This window comes from Eretmochelys imbricata, chromosome 8 (assembly GCF_965152235.1).
Source record: "Eretmochelys imbricata isolate rEreImb1 chromosome 8, rEreImb1.hap1, whole genome shotgun sequence".
NCBI classification, from domain to species: Eukaryota; Metazoa; Chordata; order Testudines; family Cheloniidae; genus Eretmochelys; species Eretmochelys imbricata.
The window spans coordinates 46,460,166-46,487,204 of record NC_135579.1 but is presented as its reverse complement, the minus strand read 5'-3'; the positions used below and the strand labels follow the sequence as shown (position 1 = coordinate 46,487,204).

General features: G+C 45.4%; 1 protein-coding gene across 1 annotated transcript in view; it reads left to right on the top strand.

The window, feature by feature from the left end:
- LOC144268706 (flavin-containing monooxygenase 3-like) overlaps positions 1–26,494 on the top strand; it is a 32,430-nt gene extending 5,936 nt beyond the window's left edge. The window contains exons 3-9 of the mRNA XM_077823860.1: positions 15,991–16,179; positions 17,284–17,446; positions 18,942–19,084; positions 19,601–19,800; positions 21,729–22,087; positions 22,391–22,463; positions 26,152–26,494. Of these exons, the coding sequence (XP_077679986.1) occupies positions 15,991–16,179; positions 17,284–17,446; positions 18,942–19,084; positions 19,601–19,800; positions 21,729–22,087; positions 22,391–22,463; positions 26,152–26,494 (1,470 nt within the window). The remainder of the gene's footprint in view (positions 1–15,990; positions 16,180–17,283; positions 17,447–18,941; positions 19,085–19,600; positions 19,801–21,728; positions 22,088–22,390; positions 22,464–26,151) is intronic.
- The last annotated feature ends 545 nt before the right edge of the window (positions 26,495–27,039 follow it).

The window sequence follows — 27,039 nt, the reverse complement described above, 5'->3', positions numbered from 1 at the left end:
ATCATCTGGACCCATGGAAAAGAAGCCCTTGAGGAATTCCACCATGATTTCAACAATTTCCATCCCACCATCAACCTCAGCCTGGTCCAGTCCACACAAGAGATCCACTTCCTGGACACTACAGTGCTAATAAACAATGGTCACATAAACACCACCCTATACCGGAAACCTACTGACCGCTATTCCTACCTGCATGCCTCCAGCTTTCACCCTGACCACACCACACGATCCATCGTCTACAGCCAAGCTCTGCGATACAACCGCATTTGCTCCAACCCCTCAGACAGAGACAAACACCTACAAGATCTCTGTCAAGCTTTCTTACAACTACAATACCCACCTGCGGAAGTAAAGAAACAGATTGATAGAGCCAGAAGAGTTCCCAGAAGTTACCTACTACAGGACAGGCCTAACAAAGAAAATAACAGAACGCCACTAGCCGTCACCTTCAGCCCCCAACTAAAACCCCTCCAACGCATTATTAAGGATCTACAACCTATCCTAAAGGATGACCCAACACTCTCACAAATCTTGGGAGACAGGCCAGTCCTTGCCTACAGACAGCCCCGCAACCTGAAGCAAATACTCACCAACAACCACATACCACACAACAGAACCACTAACCCAGGAACTTATCCTTGCAACAAAGCCCGTTGCCAATTGTGCCCACATATCTATTCAGGGGACACCATCACAGGGCCTAATAACATCAGCCACACTATCAGAGGCTCGTTCACCTGCACATCCACCAATGCGATTTATGCCATCATGTGCCAGCAATGCCCCTCTGCCATGTACATTGGTCAAACTGGACAGTCTCTACGTAAAAGAATAAATGGACACAAATCAGATGTCAAGAATTATAACATTCATAAACCAGTCGGAGAACACTTCAATCTCTCTGGTCACGCAATCACAGACATGAAGGTCGCTATCTTAAAACAAAAAAACTTCAAATCCAGACTCCAGCGAGAAACTGCTGAATTGGAATTCATTTGCAAATTGGATACTATTAATTTAGGCTTAAATAGAGACTGGGAGTGGCTAAGTCATTATGCAAGGTAGCCTATTTCCTCTTGTTTTTTCCTCCCCCCCCCCCCCCCCCGATGTTCTGGTTTAACTTGGATTTAAACTTGGAGAGTGGTCAGTTTGGACGAGCTATTACCAGCAGGAGAGTGAGTCTGTGTGTGTATGGGGGTGGGTTTTTGGAGGGGGGTGAGGGAGTGAGAGAACCTGGATTTGTGCAGGAAATGGCCTAACTTCATTATCATGCACATTGTGTAAAGAGTTGTCACCTTGGATGGGCTATCACCAGCAGGAGAGTGAATTTGTGTGGGGGGGTGGAGGGTGAGAAAACCTGGATTTGTGCTGGAAATGGCCTAACCTGACGATTACTTTAGATAAGCTATTACCAGCAGGACAGTGGGGTGGGAGGAGGTATTGTTTCATATTCTCTGTGTATATATAAAGTCTGCTGCAGTTTCCACGGTATGTATCTGATGAAGTGAGCTGTAGCTCACGAAAGCTCATGCTCAAATAAATTGGTTAGTCTCTAAGGTGCCACAAGTACTCCTTTTCTTTTTACAGACAGAAATAGTTATTCTATTCAGCACAATTCTTTTCTCAGCCATTTAAAGAAATCATAATCTAACACATACCTAGCTAGATTACTTACTAAAAGTTCTAAGACTCCATTCCTGGTCTATCCCTGGCAAAGACCAGCATACAGACAGACACAGACCCTTTGTTTCTCTCCCTCCTCCCAGCTTTTGAAAGTATCTTGTCTCCTCATTGGTCATTTTGGTCAGGTGCCAGCGAGGTTACCTTTAGCTTCTTAACCCTTTACAGGTGAGAGGAGCTTTTCCCTGGCCAGGAGGGATTTCAAAGGGGTTTACCCTTCCCTTTATATTTATGACACGCCCCCCAAATCTCAGCTAGGGTGAAACACTGGCTGGGATTTCTTCCTGGAGCTCTAGGAAAAACAGAGTTAATAAGATACATGCATCTCTAAATATACTACCAAGTACATAAAGACTAACAATATTTTCCACATCTCAAGGACGATTTTAACCAGTTGATTCTGGGAAACTTTCACGGGAGAGTGCATCAGCCACTTTGTTAGAAGCTCCTGAGATGTGTTGGATGTCAAAATCAAAATCTTGGAGAACTAAACTCCACTGAAGAAGTTTTTTGTTAGTTTCTTTGACGGTGTGAAGCCACTTTAGTGCAGCATGGTCGGTTTGCAGGTGGAAACGCTGTCCCCAAACATATGGGCGTAGCTTTTCCAGAGCGTAGACAATGGCGTAACCTTCTTTTTCAGTGACTGACCAGTTGCTTTCCCTCTCAGACAGTTTTTTGCTGAGAAACACTACAGGGTGGAATTCTTGATCAGGTCCTTTCTGCATTAAAACTGCTCCCACACCACGCTCGGATGCATCTGTGGTTACTAGGAACGGTTTGTCAAAGTCTGGGGCCCTTAGTACAGGGTCAGACGTGAGTGTTGCTTTAAGCTTGTTAAAGGCCGTCTGACACTTTCCGGTCCACTGAACAGCATTTGGCTGTTTCTTTTTGGTTAGGTCTGTCAGTGGGGCAGCGATTTGGCTGTAGTGCGGTACAAATCGTCTGTAATAACCGGCCAAGCCTAAGAAGGATTGAACCTGTTTCTTTGACTTTGGGGCAGGCCACTTTTGGATAGCATCCACTTTGGCCTGTAGGGGGCTGATAGTTCCTTGACCCACCTGGTGTCCAAGGTAAGTCACTCTGTTTAGGCCTATTTGACACTTCTTAGCATTAACAGTTAGTCCTGCCTCCCTTATGCGCTCAAGGACTTTTTGTAGATGTTCCAGGTGGTCTGCCCAGGAATCCGAAAATATGGCCACATCGTCAAGGTAGGCGACTGCATATTCTCCTAATCCCGCTAGGAGACCATCTACAAGTCTTTGGAAAGTGGCGGGTGCATTTCGCAGCCCGAAAGGGAGTACATTAAATTCATACAGCCCGAGATGTGTGGTGAAGGCTGACCTTTCCTTGGCGGATTCATCTAGCGGTACCTGCCAGTACCCCTTGGTTAAGTCCAAGGTAGAGATGAACTGGGCCCGTCCCAGTTTCTCTAATAGTTCATCTGTGCGTGGCATTGGATAGTTGTCTGGGCGAGTTACAGCATTTAGCTTACGGTAGTCCACGCAAAAACGTATTTCCCCATCTGGTTTGGGAACTAGAACCACTGGAGATGCCCATGCACTTTCAGAGGGGCGGATTACACCCATCTGTAACATATCCTGGATCTCCCATTCTATAGCAGTTTTAGCTTGAGGAGACACCCGGTAAGGTTGGACCCTAATTGGGTGAGCATTACCTGTGTCAATGGAGTGGTATGCCTGTTCAGTCAGTCCTGGGGTGGCTGAGAACGTTGGCGCGTAGCTAGTGCACAGCTCCTGGATCTGCTGTCGCTGCATACGCCCAAGGGTCATGGAGAGGTTCACCTCTTCCACACCACCAGCACTTTTCCCTTCGTAGTAGACACCTTCAGGCCACTCAGCGTCGTCTCCTCCCTGGGCTGTAAACTGACAAACCTTTAATTCTCTGGAATAAAAGGGCTTTAGAGAATTAATATGGTACACCTTAGGCTTCCGGTTGGAGGTGGGGAATGCTATGAAATAATTAACAGCTCCCAGGCGCTCCTGGACCGTGAATGGCCCTTCTCACGATGCTTCCATTTTATGGGCCTGGAGCGCCCTTAAGACCATGACCTGGTCTCCTACTTTGAAGGAACGCTCTCTGGCATGTTTATCATACCAGGCTTTTTGCTCTTTTTGAGCATCCTGTAAGTTTTCTCTAGCAAGGGCTAAAGAGGTTCGGAGGGTGTTTTGTAGGTTGGTTACAAAGTCCAGAATGTTAGTTCCTGGAGAAGGTGTAAATCCCTCCCATTGCTGCTTCACCAACTGCAATGGCCCCTTAACCTCACGGCCATATACAAGTTCAAATGGGGAAAACCCTAAACTGGGATGTGGTACAGCTCTGTAGGCAAAGAGCAACTGCTGCAACACTAGGTCCCAATCATTGGAGTGCTCATTTACAAATTTACGTATCATGGCCCCCAAAGTTCCATTAAACTTCTCCACCATGCCATTTGTTTGATGGTGGTAAGGAGTGGCAACCAAGTGATTTACCCCATGAGCTTCCCAAAGGTTTTTCATAGTTCCTGCCAGGAAATTAGTCCCTGCATCTGTGAGGATGTCGGAGGGCCAACCTACCCTGGCAAAAATGTCTGCTAGTGCCTGGCACACACTTTTAGCCCTGGTGTTGCTTAGAGCTACTGCTTCCGGCCATCGGGTGGCAAAATCCATGAAAGTCAGTATGTACTGCTTTCCTCTGGGTGTCTTTTTCAGAAAAGGACCCAGAATATCCACAGCTACTTGCTGAAATGGAACTTCAATGATGGGGAGTGGCTAGAGAGGGGCTTTGACCTGGTCTTGGGGTTTTCCCACTCTTTGGCACACCTCACAAGACTGGACATAGGTAGAAACATCCTTGCCCATTCCCTCCCAGTGGAATGACCCCCCCAAACGGTCTTTGGTCCTGTTCACCCCAGCATGGCCACTAGGGTGATCGTGGGCTAAGCTCAAGAGCTTGGCCCGGTATTTAGTTGGAACTACCAACTGTCTCTGAGGATGCCAGTCTTCCTGGTGTCCACCAGAAAGAGTTTCCTTGTATAAAAGTCCTCTTTCTACAACAAACCTGGATCGATTAGAAGAGCTGAGAGGCGGTGGGTTGCTCCGTGCCGCCGTCCAAGCTCTCTGGAGGCTTTCATCTGCTTCCTGTTCGGTCTGGAACTGTTCCCTTGATGCTGGAGACATCAGTCCCTCATTGGATTGTGGACCTAGGCTTGGTCCCTCTGGAAGCGATATAGGGGATGGAGCTGTTTCTGTTGACTGTGAACCGCTCTCCGCTGGTGCACTATGTTGGGATTCAGGCTCCGGCAGAGCCTCTTGTGTAGGGTTATCGGCTGCTGCTAGTTCAGGTTCAGTGGGGCCCTCTGGTGTTGAGGTTGCAAGTACTGGATTCAGTGCTGGCACGGGGTCTGGTGTTGGTTGTTTGGCTGGTTCTGGTTCTGGGACTGGTTCCGTCTGGGTCTCTGGGACTGGATCCACTACTGCTGTTGCAGACATTGGCCTGGGGTCCGGGTCCATCACCTCTGACTGGGTCCTGATAGAAGTTTCCGGAACAGAGCTAGGCCTCACGGCTTGTTTAGCCTGGCTGCGGGTGACCATTCCCACCCTCTTGGCCTGCTTCACATGATTGGCCAAGTCTTCCCCCAACAGCATGGGGATGGGATAATCATCATAGACTGCAAAAGTCCACATTCCTGACCAGCCCTTGTACTGGACAGGCAACTTGGCTGTAGGCAAATTGAAAGAGTTGGACTTGAAGGGTTGAATCGTCACTTGGATCTCTGGGTTGATTAAATTGGGTTCCACTAAGGAAGCATGGATAGCTGACACTTGTGCTCCGGTGTCCCTCCACGCGGTGACCTTCTTCCCGCCCACACTCACAGTTTCCCTCCGCTCCAAGGGTATCTGGGAGGTATCTGGGCCTGTGGACCTCTGGTGTGATTCCGGTGCAATGAACTGTAATCTGTTGGGGTTCTTGGGGCAGTTGGCCTTTACATGCCCCAGCTCGTTACACTTAAAACATCGTCCAGCTGACTGGTCACTGGGGCGAGGAGGGTTGCTGGAGAACGGGGTGGTGGGACGATAAGGGGTCTGGAGGGTTCTTTGGGAGGTAGGTGGGGCTTTGGGCGGCCCCCGGTAATAGGGTGTGGTCTGGGGTGGTCCCTTCTGGTCTCCGCTCCAACTGCGACCAGTTTTCTTCTTCTCTGCCACCTCCACCCATCTGGCTCCAATCTCTCCTGCCTCAATTACAGTTTTGGGTTTCCCATCTAGGATGTATCTTTCTATTTCCTCAGGAACACCCTCTAAGAATTGTTCCATTTGCATTAGGAAGGGCAAATTTACTGGAGATTCAACACTTGCTCCTGATATCCAGGCATCCCAATGTTTCACAATGTGGTAGGCATGTCGGGTAAATGAGATGTCTGGTTTCCACCTTAGAGCTCTGAACCTCCGACGAGACTGCTCGGGTGTTATCCCCATTCTGACTCTCGCCTTGGATTTAAACAGTTCATACTTGTTCATGTGTTCTTTAGGCATTTCAGCTGCCACCTCAGCTAAGGGTCCACTGAGCTGCGGCCTCAGCTCTACCATGTATTGGTCAGTAGAGATGTTGTACCCAAGGCAGGCCCTTTCGAAGTTTTCTAGGAAGGCCTCAGTATCATCGCCTGCCTTGTAGGTGGGGAACTTTCTGGGATGGGAAGTGGTACTTGGAGAAGGAGTACTAGGGTTTGTTGGGATATTCTGCTGAGCCTTTATCTTCTCCATCTCCTCCACATACTTCCTCTCTTTTTCCTTCTCCTCCAGTTCTTTGTCCCTCCCTTCCATAGCTCTCCTGTGAGCAGCCGCTTGGTGTTGTTCTGCCTCCATTTCTTGTTCCTTCTTCAGCCGCATGAGTTCTATCTGTCTTTCATGTTCCCTTTGTCTTTCCTCAGCCTGAAATTTGGCTAATTCCAGCTGTAGTCGAGCTGAGGATTTGGTCATTCTAACCTCTCTGTTTTTAACTAACTTTACACCCGAGGTTTAGAAATAAACAAACAAAACTTGGCTGTAAAATTTTGCTGTGCTGGAATAGAATACCTATTCTCTGATAGTGATTGTCAGCCTACAGAAAAAGACAATTCCCTTGTCTCTGCTCTGGGCCCAACTTAAAGCAAAAAACCTCCAACTACTTGGAAACCTGCTTACCCAGCCCAAAGAAAAAGCAAATGGGTAGAACACACACCCCCTATTTACTTTTAGGAAGAAAAGAAAAAAAAAAACCCTCTGGGTTGGAAGACTGTGAATTTCCCTGCAGGAGTTAAGTACCCTGCCTCCAGGCAAAGAAAACCTGCAATTCACAAGATAATCCCCTTTTGTCTCTGCTTGGCCACAAAGCAGAGAAAAAACAATCTGCTTTCAGTTTCAACTGCTTTCTGGACTTCCTTTCCAAAGGAAAAAATAATTTCTTTTTAAAATCTGTATTTCTAGTTCAAAAAATCTCAACTGGATCTCAAAATGATTTCAGGTTAATCCCACCACTATGCCACCATGTCAAGGTTCCTCCCCCACTCTGAACTCTAGGGTACAGATGTGGGGACCTGCATGAAAAACCTCCTAAGCTTATCTTTACCAGCTTAGGTCAAAAACTTCCCCAAGGTACAAAATATTCCCCCCCGTTGTCCTTGGACTGGCCGCTACCACCACCAAACTAATACTGGTTACTGGGGAAGAGCTGTTTGGACGCGTCTTTCCCCCCAAAATACTTCCCAAAACCCTGCACCCCACTTCCTGGACAAGGTTTGGTAAAAAGCCTCACCAATTTGCCTAGGTGACTACAGACCCAGACCCTTGGATCTTAAGAACAATGAACAATCCTCCCAACACTTGCACCCCCCTTTCCTGGGAAATGTTGGATAAAAAGCCTCACCAATTTGCATAGGTGACCACAGACCCAAACCCTTGGATCTGAGAACAATGAAAAAGCATTCAGTTTTTTTACAAGAAGACTTTTAATAAAAAATAGAAGTAAATAGAAATAAAGAAATCCCCCCTGTAAAATCAGGATGGTAAATATCTTACAGGGTAATTAGATTAAAAAACATAGAGAACCCCTCTAGGCAAAACCTTAAGTTACAAAAAAGATACACAGACAGAAATAGTTATTCTATTCAGCACAATTCTTTTCTCAGCCATTTAAAGAAATCATAATCTAACACATACCTAGCTAGATTACTTACTAAAAGTTCTAAGACTCCATTCCTGGTCTATCCCTGGCAAAGACCAGCATACAGACAGACACAGACCCTTTGTTTCTCTCCCTCCTCCCAGCTTTTGAAAGTATCTTGTCTCCTCATTGGTCATTTTGGTCAGGTGCCAGCGAGGTTACCCTTAGCTTCTTAACCCTTTACAGGTGAGAGGAGCTTTCCCCTGGCCAGGAGGGATTTCAAAGGGGTTTACCCTTCCCTTTATATTTATGACAATTACCAAGGGATGCTTGGATTGGAGGCTTGTCTAGCCTGGGTGGTCATACTGCTCAAAAGGATCTGGGCGTGATGGTGGATCACAAATGGAATATGAATCACCAATGTGATGCAGCTGTGAAGAAGGCTAATATCATTCTGGGGTGTAGTAACAGGAGTGTCGTATGTACAGGAGGTAACTGTCCCACTCTACTTGGCACTGGTGAGGCCTCAGCTGGAGTACTGTGTCCAGTTTCTGGGCACCACACTTTGGAAAAGATGTGGACAAATTGGAGAGAGACCAGAAAAGACCAACAAAAATGATCAAAGGTTTAGAAAACCTGACGATGAGGAAAGCTTAAAAAGCTGGGCACCTTTAGTCTTGAGAAAAGAAGACCTGATAAGTCTTCAAATATGTCAAGGGCTGTTATAAAGAGGAGGGTGATCAATTGTTCTCCATGTCCCCTGACGGTAGGACAAGGAGTGATGCTCGTAATCTGCAGCAAAGGAGATTTAGGTTAGATATTAGGAAAAACTTTCTAACTCTAAGGGTAGTTAAGCTCTGGAATAGGGTTTCTAGGGAAGTTGTGGAATCCCTCTTATTGGAGGTTTTTAAGAGCAGGTTGGTCAAACACCTGTGAGGGAGGGTCTAGGTTTACTTGGTCCTGCCTCAGCGCAAGGGGCTGCACTTGATGACCTCTCAAGGTCCCTCTGAGCAGGAAACGGTGTTGGTACTTCAGGAAGTGGTACTCTTCCCTCTGAATCAATATTGAACACGTCCCTAGCGTGATGTTCAAGGGGGCACCGAGTTGCTGGAGCCCCGTACTCTGGATGAGATGTGACATCACTCACAGGATCACTCGTGATCGTTACAGGGACCTGTTTAGATGAAACTGGGCCTTAGCCCCAATGTCCTGGCTAAATTCCAAACTGGCCGTTTCTACTCTGCTTCTGAACTCTTCACCTGCAGCTCTGGTTAAGGGTGGTATTCTTCACCCTTGTACTGCAATGGTGCTGTGCACGTGAAAACAGCTGCCGTGGGACATGTGATCATTAACCCATCTCTTGGGGTCCTGCACATTAAACTCCTCAGGCAAAAGATGCAATAATTGCATCACATCCAGAGCATTCCTATGGAAATGGCATTTGGTCCCTGACCAACTTCTGTCTGATCTGAATTGGTGCCAGAGTGTCCAAGGCTGCATAGCCACCTACAGCAGCTGATCAGCATGTCCGGTGCAATAAGGAGCGTCTTTCTAATCACTCCTGGGAAGGGCCCTGGAGGAACTGGTGCAGTGCTGATATCACCCATCCTTGCCCCTGAAGATAATGCATCTCCTTCTATCTCTCTAAGGCTGGGAAGTCAAACAAATGGCTCACAGGCCAGGCGCAGTCCGTGTTCCCCCCCCCCATCCCCCGTCCCCTCTCCCGGCCTTTTCCTCCTGCCCACCTCTCACATTTTAATGGGACCTTGCCTGCAGCTGCTGCAGGGAGTCCAACCCAGAGCCAGACTGGATAGAGTTGAAGAGGGAGCTCATGCTTGACTGGGCCCAGGCAAATCAACCTCTTGCCGCCACAGCTGGAGTTCAGTGGAGGCTGCTCCCTCACCCCTACCAGATACCACTGTGCGTCCTGAAGACCTGGGCTCCTGCTCTCTCGGCCCCAGCTCTTGTTGCTTCCACATGCCCTGGGAAATGACTGCTTGAAGGAGCAGGGAGATTCCCAAGACAGTGGAAGAGAGGAACAAAGAGGAAGGAACCTAAGGAGGAGCTAAGAGGAGCTAAGGAAGAGAAGAGCCAAGATGCGGGAGGAATTCCCTAAGTGTTGGGACTGAGGGATAATTCTCTCAAAGGTGCGGTCAGGCCAATGCACAGGCAGTGACTTCACAGACGGGGAGGGACACTCCCTACGTGCTGTTACTCTTTAACAATGTCTTCCCTTGCCTTTCAGTGCAGTATTTCACTGCGCTCATTGAAGGGGCCCATTCTGCAGTCGCTTGAGACCACAGAATTAGTCCCTTGTCGGTGACCGTTTTCGTCCTGGGATCCCACACTCAGAGTGATAGGTCATTCGGTTCTTGCCAGAGAATACTTGTGGTGCCCTGATCTAGGGGCTTTCATGGGTATCTTCACCATAGTATCTGAATGTCTCATACTCCCGAGACATAGGGTGGCATCCCCATGCTCAAAGGGACCTAGCAAGCGCATGTCTCCTAGTGGTGGCTGTTTTAAAATAAAAGTGATGTCTGAAACACCAAGGGATCATTCAGATGCTCTGCTGAATGAAACAAGGAGACTGAGGGGAATTTCCATGTAAAGGTACAAAATAACCATCCCTGGGGATTGAAACCTGGACCAAAAGCATGAGCTTCTGCAGCCTGAGCTGAAGGGTTAAGTCCCAAGGCAGGCAGCTGTAGTAGACTGATATCCTCTGCTGAGCGGGCATACAGGGGGATGTGTAGGACGTGTTGAACTGTGGGTTACAGATGCAGCTTCCTAGCATGTGATCCATCCCCTGTCATCCACTCCCAGATTCTGGCAAACAGAGGTTTAGGGACATTCAGAGCATGGGGTTGCATCTCTGACTATCTTGGCTAATAGCAATTGCTGGACCTATGCTCCAGGAACGTCTCTAATTCTTTTTTCAACCAAGTCAAACTTTGTCCTCTGAAGCAAAGTCAGTGCAACATGACATGACCTCAGCCCAACTCCACCAGCTTTGTTGTTGAGACCTCTGATGGGATTTCCAGTTCCTACAATTTCAGTACAGTCCTCAGGTTTGGCCAGAGGCAGGATTTCAGCGTTCAGCCCGTTGCTATTACTGATCATTTAGAGAGTGCCTTTCAGTCCAGAGTTGCCCAAAGGGTTTTGCAGGCCATAGGCCTGATCCAATGAGATGCAGAACGCCCTCATTTCTCACTGCAAGTTTCTCAGAACCTTGCAGGAACATGCCTCTCTAGATCGAGTACAGGAATCCCTTCACTGACCTCCGAAATGCAACTGCCTCTGGGGTGGTAGATGGCAGCCCAGTGGTTGTTGTTTTCATAGGGGTGTTTTTCGTTCACCTTATTTATCATGAAGATTTCTTTTCTTAAATAAACTTGAAAACATAAGAATGACCATCCTGGGTCAGACCAATGGACCACCTAGCCAAGGATCCTGTCTTCTGATAGTAGCCAGTGCCTGATGCTTCAGAGGGAGTGAACAGAACAGGGCAATTGATCGAGTGATCCATCCCCTGTCATCCACTCCCAGCTTCTGACAAACAGAGGTTTAGGGACATCCAGAGCATGGGGAAGTGGCATCTCTGACTATCTTGGCTAATAGCCATTGTTGGACCTATGCTCCAAGAACGTCTCTAATTCTTTTTTCAACCAAGTTATACTTTTGGCCTTCGCAATGTCTCCTGGCAATGAGTTTCACGGATCGACTGTGCATTGTGTGAAGAAGTTCTTTAAGTACTTTGAACCTGCTGCCTACTAATTTCATTGGGTGACCCCTGGTTTATGTGTTATGAGAAGGGGTAAATAACACTTCCCTATTCACTTTCTCCACCCCAGTCATGATTTTATAGACCTCGGTCATAGCCCCCCTTAGCTGCCTCTTTTCCAAGCTGAACAGTCCCAGCCTTCTTAATTTCTCCTCATGTGGAAGCTAATCCAGACCCCTCATCATTTTTGTTGCTCTTCTCTGCTTTTTCCAATTCTAATACATCTTTTTTGAGATGGGGCAACCAGAACTGCATTCGGTATTCAAGATGTGGGAGTACCATGGATTTATAGAATGGCGTTATGATATTTTCTCTCTTAATTATCTGTCCCTTTCCTAATGGTTGCCAACATTCTGTTCGCTTTTTTGACTGCTGCTGCACATGGAGCCAATGTTTTCAGAGCACTATCCATGATGGCTCTTACTTGAGTGGTAACAACTAATTTAGACCCCCAGCGTTTTGTATATATAATTGAGATTGTTTTCCAAAGTGCATTACATTGCATTAATCAACACTGAATTTCATTCATGGTGTCCCTAGCTTCTGTTTGCAAGAAGCTAGGAATGGGTGACAGGGGATGGATCACTTGATGATTACCTGGTCTGTTCAGTCCCTCTGGGGCACCTGGCACTGGCTACTGTCAGAAGACAGGATACTGGGCTAGATGGACCTTTGGTCTGACCCAGTATGACCATTCTTATGTTCTGATCTTCCATTTTCTTGCCTAGTCACTCAGTTTTGTGAGATCCCTTTGTAACCCTTCGCAGTCTGCTTTGGACTTAACTATCTTGAGTAATTTTGTATCATCTGCAAATTTTGCCACTTCACTATTTACCCCTTTTTCCAGATCATTTATGAATATGTTGAACAGCACAGGTCTGAGTACAGATTCTAGGGGAACTCTGCTATTTTCCTCTCTTCACTGTGAAAACTGGGCGTTTATTCCTACCCTTTGTTTCATATCTTACAACCAGTTACTGAACCCATGACTGCCTACTTCACTTAAGAGCCTTTGGTGAGGAACCTTGACAAAGACTTTCTGAAAGTCCAAGTACACTATATCCACTAGATCATCCTTGTCCGCATGTTTGTTGATCCCCTCAAAGAATTCTAATAGATTGGTGAGGCATGATTTCTCTCTGTAAAAGGAGTGGTGAGTCTTCCCCATCATGTAGTGTTTATCTATCTGTCTGATAATTCTGTTCTTTACATAGTTTCAACCAGTTTGCTTGGTATTGAAGTCAGGCTTACTGGTCTGTAATTGCCAGGATCACTTCTGGAGCCTTTTTTAAAAATTAGTGTCACATTAGCTATCCACCAGCGATATGGTACAGAAGCTGAGCTAAGTGATAAGTTACATACCACAGTTAGTAGTTCTGCAATTTCATATATGAGTTCCTTCAGAACTTTTGAGTGAATACCATCTGGTCCTGGTGACTTATCACTGTTTACAGTGTATAATGTACAAGCACTCATAAAACTTGCCAGTATTTAGTTCTCTGCCTTCCTATAATGTAATTGTCTGGGACTCTTTTTCATTTGACTGTTACTCTTCAGTTCCTACCTGTACTTTGTCAACTTGTGTCCTCTCCTGTCCACTAAGATATAGAAAATCCCCTTTCACAGGTGCCAACTTTTCCTTTTCCCAAGGGGTGTTCACACCCGCTTCGCCCCGAGGCCCCACCCCCACTCTGTCTCTTCCCCAAAGCCTAGCCTTTGCTCTGCCTCTTCCTGCCCATGCTCCTCCTCTCTCCCCCAAGGTCCTGCCTTTGCTCTGCCTCCTCCCACAAGGTCCCACCCTCGCTCCACCCCGTTCCCGAGATCCCCACCCGCCTACCGGTCTCTGCCCTCCCCCATATCCCTCCTTGAGCCACCAAACAGCTGTTTGGCGGCACCTCCACCCCCTATCAGCTGTTTGGCGGCAGCGCAGCCCCCATCAGCTGATGAGCAAGGGCAGGGAACAGCTGTGGCTGGTGGGTGCTGAGCACCCACTATTTTTTTTCCATGGGTGTTCCAGCCCCAGTGCACCCATGGAGTTGGTGCCTATGTCCCCTTTAATAAATCCTTCTCTAGGGGATGTCTCTGTCTGAACTGTGAACTCCTCCACACCAGCTTTCCCCCAGCCCTTAGTTTAAAAACTCCCCTATGACCTTTTTAATTTTACATGCCGGCAATCTGGTTCAGGTGGAGCCCATCCTTTCGGTACAGGCTCCTCCTTTCTCAAAAGGTTCTCCAGTCCCTAATAAACCTAAATCCCTCCTCCCAACACCATCATCTCATCCACACATTGAGACCCTGCAGTTCTGCCTCCCTTACTGGCCCTGGGTGTGGAACTGGAACCATTTCAGAGAATGCTACTATGGAGGTCTGGGACGTCAATCCTTACCTAGCAGCCTAAATTTGGCCACCAGGATCTCTCTCCTACCTTTCCCTATGTCATTGGTACCTTCATGTACCATGACCATCAGCTCCTCCACAGCACTGCACATAAGTCTGCCTAGATGTCTCGAGATCCCCAATCTTTGCACCTGGCAGACAATTCACTGTGCAGTTCTCCCAGCCATCATTTGTTCAAACTTGTTGACAGTGACCTTGTGTTAAAACAACAGGGTTGCGGTTTCTTTGCCTGTCACTTAAGATTAGCAAGGCTCTCATGCAAAGAGTCATTAATCTGTTTGCACCTGAGACAAAGCAGAGGAACTTTAGGGGGATCCTGTATTTCTTTAATCAGTTAAACTAAGTGCAGTGAATAAATGCAGGGAACATCCCAGATGCTTATAAAGCTCCTTATCTCAACAGGTAAAGATACTCCTGTGTTTGCAGGGAAAATCCAGCTAAGGAGCATGCAGCTGACAAAAGGTCAACTCCCTTTCTTGCCCCTCATTGCCTGTTAATAGGGAGCTATGTTTTTTGTTCTGTTTTCATTACATAACCCTTCTTACTTCACATTCCCATTTGCAGAGCACAAGTATAAATGCACACATATCAGGTAACTTTAAACACTTAGCATGAATTGGCAACAACCTACTTTAACCATTAGGTCACTGGCAACTTCCTGACTACCGATCAAATTAATGCTTAGCACAGAAGTATCAGTGGGGGGCTATCTACTGTATCCTCATCTTGCCAATGCAAGATTCTTCCCATCTGTTTTATTTCTCAATGCCTTAGTCAAGCTATAAAACTTCCAGGAGATTAGTGCTTGCCCTGTAATAGGTGGCAGTAGGATATTCAGCCATTCACTGTCTCTGGGTATGCCTACACAGCAAAAAATAAAACAAACCCCTGGCAGAATCTCGTAGCTCAGGCTACAGCACGAAAAATAGCCACATAGACATTCTGGCTCGGGCTGGAGCTCTGTCTCTGAAACCCACTCCATGGTGAATGGGAGAGAAAAGACTGGAACTCAAGCTGTGTGGAAGCCTGTTTGTTTTTCAGTAACATGTAGCTGTTTTCTTCAATAAATGCCTCCTGGTGAAGATAGTCGGCATGCACCACTTCCCCTGTGAGACTAGTACACAATAAAATAGATCTGTCAGGATGTTCAGTCCAACTCTTTTTTCTAAATTCCATACTATTGCTCCCAGTTAGTTCCCCCTGCACCATCGTAACCAACTCTGGCCACGCCCTGCTCCCACTGAAATCAATGGGATTTTTAGCACTAATTTCAATAGGATCGCAGTAGACCTTTGCATTTCACCAGCAGACAAAGCCAAATAGCCACATATAACAGGGCTCAAAAAAGAACTAGATAAGTTCATGGAGGATAGGTCCATCAATGACTATTAGCCAGGATGGGCAGGAATGGTATCCTTAGCCTCTGTTTTCCAGAAGCTGGAAATGGGCAACAGGGGATGGAGCACTTGATGATTACCTGTTCTTTTCATTCCCTCTGGGGCATCTGGCATTGGCCACTGTCGGAAGACAGGATACTGGGCTATATTGACCCTTGGTCTAACCCAGTAGGGCCATTCTTATGTTCTTAAAAATCATGATTTTTTCTTAAATGGTAAATCTGGGGTTCTTCTTACTTGCCTCCAGAGGACACTAAGGTCACATTTTCAAGCTTTTCTCTTTTAACAAAGCAGCTTACTTTGTTAAAAAATGAAAGATTAGATTTCCATGTCATCACTTGCTTCCAGGAGCTGGGGCTTTAAGATAAACACAAAATGTTGCGAGTTGGCAACACTGGTAGCCCACTATAGCTCACCATCAGCTTCTGCTTCTCATATGTGCAGGAACACTGGACAAAGCATCCCAGGTAAGATGAGACTTGTGTCTCTGTGGCTAATTCTTTAGGGAGTGACTCTCCAGCATGTTACAGCAAGTCTTGCAGCCACCTTCTATGCAGATGTTTATGCTGTTTTGTTAATTATTATTATTCTCTGTAGGAACATGCCGAGGAAGGCAGAGCCAGCATTTACCACTCCGTGTTCACCAACTCCTGCAAAGAAATGATGTGTTTCCCTGATTTTCCTTTCCCTGATGATTTTCCAAATTACATGCACAATTCAAAGGTCCAAGAGTACATCAGGATGTATGCCAAGCACTTTTCTCTTTTAAGATATATAAAATTCAAGGTAAGACTTAGAGCGGCAAAGGCCAGTGCATGGAAGTGCGGAGCCATGGCTTTACCTGCTTCCTGTCCCTATTAGAAGAGTGGCTCCTAGTGGAGGAGTAACTCACTCCCAGCCCCTTATTCCTCTGAGGGCAGAGGCTGTAGAAGGGAGTTCTACTCCTGCTAGCCTCATTTGATGGGCACAGTCAGGCCTTAACTGACTAATTTAGAGTAACCAACAAATATAATCTGTCAGTAATTCACAAGGGCAAATGGGTCACACTATTCATCTCAAAACAACCCCTCTGAGTCTGTCTTCTATCTACATGGTGTTTTGGTGGTGGAGTAATTGAATGTTAGACAGGAGACGCACAGGGATTAAATACGAGTTAAGCCTTCCTCCTGTTTATAAAATAAATGTTTCAGCCATCCAATCAAAACAATCCCATGTGGCTTAGGCAACATCACACAGCGAGAACAGTGAATTAGGTATAGCAAAGAACTGGTCCTGAGCAATCCATCCCCGGGCTGAAATTTACCTGAAGCATTAACTGACTGTTTTAATAATGAACAAACTTGTGAAAATCAGTCTGCTATTGGGTAAGTCACATATCAAAAGGCTACATTTGTCCAACTCTGATTCCAAAACATCACCCAGCTCAAAGTGATTATTATTTAACTTTATTGCAATAGCACCTAGGACCGCAGGCATAGACCAGGACCCCATTGTGCTAGGAGCTGTACAAACACAGAACAGAGAGACTGTCCTTGCCCCAAAGAGCCTACCATCTAAGGATGGTACATCACTGAAAACACATCTCTGTAACTGGCTTCCATCTTTGTAAGGTGTCGCGAAGCAGTAAGAGAATGCCAGGCGGGAGAATCAAAACAATTTGGCACGTTGTTATTGGGCTCAAGGCCAGCTCATTAGCTCTTACAGATGTACTCCAGAGTATAATCCTGGCCCTATTAAAGTCAATGGCAAAACTCCTGTGGACTTCAGTGGAGGCAAGATTTCACCCAGTTCTCTACTGTGAATCCAGTAAGACCAATGACACTTACAAAGCTATGTGCCTGCAGAACCGGGTGCTGATGAATGCAAACTCATGTGTTTGTTTCTTTTAAGACTATGGTCAGCAGTGTAAAAAAACGCCCCGATTTCTCTGTCACCGGCCAGTGGGATGTTGTTACAAACCGGGACGGGAAGGAGGAGTCAGCTGTATTTGACGCGCTTATGGTTTGTTCGGGGCATCATGTGTATCCACATTTCCCAGTTGATTGCTTCCCTGGTGAGTTGTGTGTGTGCAGTGCATATATTATAGCAAGGACTAGCCAAAAACATTTTCACCAGCACATTGAGGAGGTTTTTTAATTGAAAAAAACAGAAACCAATAAATTTTTGGAAAATAATTCAGTTTTCAAAAACTTCACCAAAACCTGAAAAATTGTACTAATAAGGATTTTATGAAAACAAAATCATTTCAGTTTCCTCTCTTTCATAGGAATTTCAAAGCAAAATTGCAGAAAAGTGTGTAAAATAATTTTACAATTTCACACAAAAAATACGTTGTATGCCATGTAAGTTGTAGCCGTGTCAGTCCCAAGATATTAGAGACAAGGTGGGGGAGGTGATATCTTTGATTGGACCGATTTCTGCTGTGAGAGAGACGCTTTCAAGCCACACAGACCTGAAGAAGAGCTTTGTGGAGCTCGTAAGTTTGTCTCTCTCACCAACAGAAGTTGCTCCAATACAAGATATCACCTCGCTCACCTTGTCTCCCACAAAAAATAAGCATTTTTCAACTTGTTCTAATTATAGCTCTAAGCAGTATTGAAAATCAAGACCATGCAGTTATTGAGTAGAATGTTAGCAATTATATAAACACCAGCTTTTTATTTAGAGAAACATTATGCAACGATATAGTCATCAAATTTTACTATTTGGCAGGGCATTACGACGGCACAGGAGTAATCTCTTCAGAACAACTTGGAGAGGTTGTTTATGGGGATTTTGTTCTGTCCCTTGTTCATGTTAGCAATCCAAATCCTCTCAAATGATCAAGACCTATTTTCAAATGCAATGGTTATTTATGCAAGCAAAGGTTCTCTTGTCTTGGGGTTGGACGTCTCACCAAAAAATGTCTGCAAAATGTGCAGGGCCAGATTCTGCTCTCAATGACCTCTGAGTGCTTCTATTTGCAATTTCATTGGAGTAAGTGGGTTCATAATGTGGATATCAACTAAGATGTCGTGGCAGAACCTTTATGCCTGGTGAGGATGAGGATGCTTTGCACCTATGTAGCACTTTCTGTCCAAGCATCTCAACAGTCTTTACCAATGTGAGTGAAGTCAGCCTCACCGCACATGATTTTACAGCTGGGAAGACTTTGAATCCCACAGGTGTGATGGGCCTCATTTGCACAGCTGCTGAGCACCCAGCACTCCATCTGCAGGTGCTCAGAACTTCGAAAAACCAGAACAACTAGATAAGGTGGACGAGCGGGATACGGAACCAGTGCTACTGGCTCCTGGTCCTGTGCCGTAGACCGTTTCCAAGCAAAAAAGAACCCCCTTGAACTATCAAATCCTAGGAGAGTTTGTAGCATGAGTAGTTTGAACAATCCTTTTTGTGACTTGTGAAATGAGAAAATCTGCTGTGGAAATCAGAGAGAGACTAAATGCTGAACCCCACAAATGTACTGCAAAGCGGTCCAGCCGCAAGCGGGTAAAATCTCTCCCTTCAAATATCCAGATGAACTCATTTTACTTTCCACTTTTCCTCAGGGTTAAATAAGTTTAAAGGTAGCTACTTCCACAGCCGGGAATACAAGGAACCGGAAAAATTCAAGGGGAAGAGAGTGCTTGTGATTGGACTGGGAAACACTGGTTCGGACATTGCTGTGGAACTCAGTCACACGGCCTCACAGGTACAATTCCCTGTCTTGCTGTGGAGTTGCTAGTTCTCATTGTTGAGGTACAATAATTGAGGGTTTCAAAGCTGTCTCATCATGGATTTGGACACACAATTAATGGGAATAGGCATCCAGGTCTTCTAGGTGGCTTTGAAGTTCCCACACTTAACATAAGCTTAGAATGGTCGCATGCCGGATGAATACATTACGTGGCACAAATTGTAATCGAGAGCAGGCCAAGAGCATAGATGTCACTCCCGCAATGTATGCTTCTTTGCAGTATATCTTCCCACCAGTTCTGGGTTGGAGCTGGAGGAATGTGAAGTGGGCCTGATTCACCACTGCTTTACTCCAGTTCTACCCTGATGTAAGTGCAGTGAAGTCCGTGAGGTGACACTGCTGTAAAACTGGAGCACTGCAGTGGTGAATCAGGCCTGCTAATTAGAGAGGCCTTTACCAGTGATCACTCTGCTGTAGTTGTCTTTCTAGAATGGTAATGGCCACACCCTGCTTTGTCCATTATTTGTTTAGGTTTATCTCAGCTCCAGAAGCGGTTCCTGGGTGATGAGTCGTGTTTGGGACAATGGCTACCCATGGGATATGTTGACTTTGACTCGCTTTGAAACCTTTCTCAGGGATGCCCTTCCCACCGCCATCAGCGACTGGCTGTATGTGAGGAGGATGAACAGGTGGTTTAAGCATGAGAACTACGGCCTGATGCCTTTGAACAGGTAATTTTATGGGATTCTCCCTGCAAAGCATTTGAAGAGGAAGGCAAAGCCTTGCTCAGCTTTGAAAAGGCAGCATGGTGGTGTCCTGGTTGCACTCTACTGGTAGCATCAATGTGCGTTCTTCTCATCAGGAAGCAGGTTTATAGCAGGTTAGCTGAAAAATAAGAGTTCAAGACAAGTGAATGAAATCTCACACTTCAGGAGCCATACGGATTGCTTGCAAGAGTAGGAAAGGAATCCTCTGTCCCTTCTAAACAATATGGGCTCAGAGTTATGCAACCAGAGAGGTGCACAGTGGCTATTTTGCTATGCTCTCATGCATCGTTGTTGGAGATAGGACTCCAAACTAGCAGGGCTAGCCCTGGTCCAGTACATCAATGCCTTTCCTAAGCCATTAGAGAGACAACTTCTGTTGGTGAGAGAGATACAGTTTCGAGCTTACACCGAAGAAGAGTGTATCTCGAAAGCTTGTCTCTCTCACCAACAGAAGTTGGCCCAATAAAAGATATTCCCTCCCCCAACTTTGTCTCCCTAATATCCTGAGACTGACATGGCTACAATTACACTGTGTACTTTTTTAAACAACGTCCACTTCTTTGCCTAAAGCCAAAAACACATCTCTACCTTTAGTGGCTAATTCAAAGATTAATTTACCTCTGAAACACCCCATGTGTTTGCAGGGACTTCAGAATGCCAGTGAAGTCCATGTTTGGACTGACTTTGGTTTTAAACCTCATTGCACCGTGGGGATGATCTTAGTTTTAGCTCTAGCTGAAAGAATGGGAAATGTGCAGTATTCCATATGTTGGCCAGAATATGGAGATCAATGGACCCAATCTCATTGTTTAGGGTAGAGTAACCCAAAAGCTGGCAACAATCGCTTTTTTTTCATCTAGATACACTACTACACTGAATCTCAAAAGTGAGTTAGCAGATCCTATTTCAAGGAACAGCTGTAATTATGTGATGTTTGCTGTGTTGTTGCAACCGTGTGGTCCCAGGATTTGAGAGAGACAAGATGGATGAGAAAATATCATTTATTGGACCAGCTTCTATTGGTGAAAGAGACAAGCCTTTGAGTTTACACAGAGCTCTTCTTCAATCTGGACTTATCTGACTTCAATCTGGGTTCGAATATTAAATTTAGAATACAAACAACTTGCGAAGCACTGTTTCCAATCAAGCCATAGGTTGGGTATTTTTAAAACACAAAAAAAAGAGTGTTGAATAATTTAAAATGCTAGATTTTGAGGAAATCGTGATCCATTCATGGATATCTCATAAGCAAAAGAAAGATTCTAAATTTATTGTGAATTATTTATTCAACCTTAAAGAAATAACTGTGAGAAAGAAGGTTCCTGGAGCTTTAAAGGATAAAAACCTTTATTGCTAAAGTGATCCTGGCTGCAGCCTTACATTAAAAATAAAAGAAGAGGTACTCCAGCAATGCCACGTAAATTAACTCATGCATGAGTACTAGTGTTAGGAGGTAGCAAGCTGGCAAGGCAGAGTGCAGCACTGGGAAGAGACAGCATGCTATAAATGGACACAGCTGTAGTTACACATGGGCTGTAAATAGATTTGGTGCTTCGGTGCCAGGGATGGTGCCAAACTCCGCAACTTTAATCTTAACTTTTAAATTGCAGGCTTTCAGACTCAAGTGCTTTTCATAGTTGCAACCTTCTAGCAAGGCGGTTTCAATTTAACTGATATCTATTTGTGACCTTCGCCGTATCTGAACTGAGAGTGTTGTGCCGGAATTACCACTGTGGAGCGCTGGCGATGGGTAACCATAGGTTCAAGGAGAAAGGGTTAGCCTCGTTTTCCTGACATTCGTGTACAGAAACACAGTGATCTCTCTGCTTCTCCTAGCCTGGAGACAGGCAGCACTTTATACTACAGGCCTCTGTGCTTTTCTCTCTTTATAGAACCAGCCGTAAAGAGCCAGTGTTTAATGATGATCTCCCGAGCCGCATCACATGTGGAACAGTGGTGGTGAAACCCAATGTGAAGGAATTCACGGAAACCTCAGCTATATTTCAGGATGGGACTGTGCAGGAAAACATTGATTTTGTCATCTTTGCAACAGGCTACAGTTACTCCTACCCCTTCATAGAAGACAACACCATCATCAAATGCAGAGACAACGAGGTCACCTTGTACAAGGGCATCCTTCCTCCTCGACTCAAGAAGCCAACCATGGTTGTCATTGGCCTGATCCAGTCGCTCGGTGCAATTATTCCAACGGCAGATCTCCAAGCTCGCTGGGCTATAAGGGTGTTTAAGGGTAGGTGAAGGGAAATAGGGGGGTGGGGAACTGTCCCAGATGAGCTTGCCTGTGAGAACTAGCATTGCTATGCAACCTATAGTTCCTTGCAGATTCAAGCTGGGGATCTGGTCTGAAAAGAGAAGCAGGCGTACATTTGTGCACCTGCAGACCTCATGGGATTTGCTAGGCCTGCTCACCCCAGAAGTTATAGATCAGTGGGAGTATGGCTGGTTTAACTGAAGCATGCGCGAGGGGCCGGAAGAGTATCTTATTACTTAGGAGATGGAATAAACTCGTGACCTTGTACCTGTTCTTTTCTAGGGTTATATAAGCTTCCCCCAGTGAACGACATGATGAAAGATATTGATGAAAAAATGGGGAAAAAGCTGAAATGGTATGTGCAAGGTGAAGTTCTCAGGTAGCCCTCCGTGCTCTGTGTGCATGAAAAATGCTACCCCGGCCTGTCTTTTCTGTATAATGTTATGGTCTGATTTCTGTAATGCATATGCTCTGTCACATGCATTATGAGAACTTGCCATCCAATAAGCAAGTGGCTTTCTCCAAGGAGCCACTCTTTTAAACTCCCACTTCCCACCCCAGTATACATCCCAAATATTGTATATCACATGCTTTCCTCAGCCTGGGAACTTGGGTTCTCCCCTATTTGGCCCAACGAACAAATGTAACAGGAAAAACTTCTGCAGCACCAGGTTCAGAATCATTAAAAACTCTGTGGCCTCCTCAACAAGCCTTCAGCACCCCCCACTTCCCACACCCCTATTGTTCTGAACCTCTCTCACTCTGATTGTGTGTAGCTGCCCTCAGAATGGTGGAGAATCTTGTTTACAGGCCTGACCCAGCCCTCATTAAAGCAAATAGAAGCATTTCCCTTTACTTTGGCAGGAGTTGTATTGGGTAGATACCTGGTCAAAAAATTTCCGATGGGGCATTTTTCTGTCGGAAAATGTGGATCTGTCAAACTTGAAACATTCCATGGGAGTGTGTCATTTCTGACAAGCAAAATCCAACTTTACTGGACTGGAACTTTCTGAGTTTTCAATTTTGAAATTACTTTTTGGTTTGAAATATATTTATTTTTAATTTATGTTACGTTTTTAATGTTTTTATATTTTTGTGTTATTTTATAAATGACAACATAAAACAGAGTCAAAATCAAAATACAACTTTGACCTGAAGCTAAAAATTTTCATTTTGATCAAATTTTGAAATTTGACTTTTCATTCCAATTCAGAAATAATTATTTTTTTAAATCATGGAATTCCCTGCAAAATGCAAATTCAGTTCCTGACCAGCAAGAATAGTTCCATTCTGGGAGGACAGTCCATTATTACAGGCATCTTCTCACCAAGGACAAAGTATACAGGTACTCCTTAAGTGCATTCATGGAAGGGGTTACAAGCAGAATATAAGAACGGCCATACTGCGTCAGACCAAAGGTCCATCTGGCCCAGTATCCTGTCTTCCGACAGTGGCCAATGCCAGGTGCTTCAAGGGCAATGAACAGAACAGGGCAATTTATGGAGTGATCCACTCCGAGCTTCTGGCAGTGAGAGGTTTAGGGACACCCAGAACATGGGTTTGCATCCCTGACTGTCTTGGCTATAGCCATTGATGGACCTATGCTCCAGAAACTTCTCTAATCCTTTTTTGAACCCAGTTATACCTTTGGTCTTCACGACTTCCCTCTGGTTCTCTGCCCATCATGTGATTGATTCAGGGTGGGGCTATAAAAGAAAGGGAAGCTGTCGCAAGAGAGCCTACCTAAGAGCAGGAGATGCCCTCTCCCCTCCCGGCTTGCTGTCTGCTGGAAAGCTGTCAGTTGTTACCAAGTGTTTTCTGTTACTTTGATCCTGTTTTGGAATATTCTTTCTGTTGAGAAAGCTGGCCCTGAGGAAAGGACTTGAAGTGAACTAGCATTAGGTCTTTATTTGAACTCCCTGGATGGTGGGGTTGCCAATTTCAGTTTGACAAATTCCTGGAGGTTTCATCACATGACATAATCTTTAATTAAATATTAATTTTCAATTCCTGGAGACTCCAGGACAATCCTGGAGAGTTGGCAACCCTACCTATCTGCTCACTAGCTTATGCCACCTTTAAAATATGAGGTGAGAGAATCACATGATCTATAACAAATGGACAACTGTTGCTGGAGTTAACAGAGTGTAGTCTTATTTGTAGTACTCCTGCCAGCCAGTGTATTTGCTTTCGCATCCCTTCCAAAGCCAGATCATAGTGTTGCCATGGGATGTATCCCCAGGGCCAGGTATTTGGATCCAAGAAGACATAGAATAGAAGGAGTGCGGGGCCTCAGGGCTGTTTCTAGTGAACAATAGTGCAGAGTACCACGTCACGCTGGTGTAACACCCTACCTGCACTGGAGGCTGCTGGAGCAAAAGAGCAATGGGAGAGAGCAAGGCTAATAGTGAGGGAGGCAGTGACTGGCACCAGAAAAGAAGGGATGCAGGAGGTTGGGAGCCAATGGCTAGGCTAAGTTGCATCATCGGAGGGGCAATAGGGACAGAGCTGAAAAGAAGAAAGTCCAATTCAGGAAGGGCAAGAAAGACAGAGATCATAGGAAGAGAAGGGAGAGCCACAACAGGGACAGGACCTAGAAAGAGGCAAGACAGTGGTACGCGGGGAAAAGAAGAAAAGTGAAAGGAAGAACAGTACAGTTAAATGAGGAAAAAGGACTGAGTCTCTACGTAATCTAAGAAATTATTAGAAAAAGAGTGTTAGAAAGCTGTGAGAAAAGTAAAGCAAGAATGAATGGGGGGGGGGAATAAGCAGCAATCAAAGATAAACTGTAATTAAAGGGACACAAACTTAAGAAACAAGGAGGAAGTGAGCTGTAGCATAAGTAAGAAAATAATAAGGTCTGTAATCTTAAGGTAGATGAGGTGAAGTGACAGGAACAGTGAAAATGTCTGAGCAAAGGGACTGTAAGCCAGAAAGGAGGGGAGAGAGAATTGCTCAATCAAGAAGCCAGCACATTGCATCAAGGAGTACATACATGCCTTTATTTAAGCTGAATCTTAGAACAGTGAACAAAGATTGCACAAGAAACTCGCTCAAGCTATAACTAAACATTGTAAGAATCTCCCCTCCAAACCCTGGGTGGCAAACTAAGAAACTGACCAGGGAACGTACAATGGTGGGGTTTATGTTCTGGTGCATTGTATTTTCTAATTCAAAATTCTGTTATTTCATAAATTATTGCCTATAACATGAGTTTAATTAAGATAGTAGTAGTCAATAGGCAGTAGATAACAGTAATTATTTACCGTAGGTTACGGTGTAAACCTAAATAGTAGCTCCTGCTAAAACAACTAACTGATTTACTTGTGATTATTCGCCACTTACCTGATTTCTACATTTCCCCAACTGATTGAGATAAAACATAATTTGACCTCTAGATTGCCTCGGCCTCTCTTTCCTGCTTGGATTCTGAATCTGCCTCCATTAGGCCCATTACACTGGCTGCTATAGCAACACCTGCAGCAGAGAGGCCGAGGTTGAGAACAGAATACCTTCTCACCCTTGGAACAGGGCCCACCAGCTCCCAGATGAAGTACAAAAGTGAGGGGCTTTGAGGGGGAACCTACACCGAAGTTGTCCGTGCTGCATGTCTTCTGTTAACAAATATAAGTCTTCACTCTCCAGCGGTATCAGACTGGCCGTTTTCCGATGTAATCCAGTCACAGTCCAATGCTGTATATCAAACACGTGAAATCACCCCTTCTGAACAGGTCTCAGAAGTAGCTTATTCAGAGCAGCGCAGGCCCTGCAGCCCTCACTCGGGCAAAACTCTCACTGAGGCCAATGAGAAGTAAGATTGCAGTGAGTTAAATGTGTTTGCTGCAATATTTCTGTGCAACAATAGCATACCGCATCACAGCAACAATAGATACTCCGTGGGGTATCTGTCCCTTCTACCGCCATGTAGAAGTGCAGAGTTAACCTTTTGTGTCCATTAACCAAAAGCCTTTTTTCTACAAGAAAACTGAGTACAATACTGTATATTCAGCAATGTATTATATCTTCTCCCCTCCCACCTTAAGGTATGGGCAGAGCAATACCCTACAGATAGATTATATTTCCTACATGGATGAACTCGCCTCTGCTATTGGTGTGAAGCCCAATTTTCCACTGCTGTTCCTGACGGATCCACGGCTGGCCCTGGAAGCGTACTTTGGCCCGTGCAGTCCATATCAGTTTCGTCTGACCGGACCGGGGAAGTGGGATGGAGCCAGAAATGCCATCCTGACCCAGTGGGACCGGACGCTGAAGACTACAAGGACCCGAGTCGTCCATGATTCTCAGAAACATGTCCCCTTCTTGAATTTGCTTAGAGTACTTGTCCTCCCTCTTCTCCTTCTTGCTGTTTTTCTGATGATTAACTAATCAACCATTTTAAGCCTCTCAAAATGAAATTAGCGAAGAGAAAGGGAAATTTTTCCAGAGAAAGGAGAGGAGAGAATCCTACCACTTCCTATCGGTTCTGACCTACCATGTGTGCAGATAGATACATTAGATAGATATACCACACATGCATGTAGAAACTCAGTGGGCCTCAGCTGTGTAAACTGACATCGCTCCATAGAACTCAGGGTCAGATTTTCTTTTGGTGTCTCAGTTTGCCCACCCCTTTAACAACCGGTTCTAAACCGGCTTCAAAATCTAACCGGCTCCAGCTCACCACTGCATATATGTACCAAACAAAATTAGTATCTGAAGCTGTTCAGTCTAGAACAGGCTCTTGTTAGCTATCCATTATCTCCTGCTTCTGACTGAATGCTGTGGTCAGATCCTCGCTCACCCTGACAGAAGAGGGAGGTTTATGCCCAGTCATGTTTAAACCAAAGCAGTTATGCATGCCCAGATGTTCCGCGGTGGGATTACATTCGCTGCATCTCTTTCCCTTCACTTACAGCCTGAGCTAATCACCA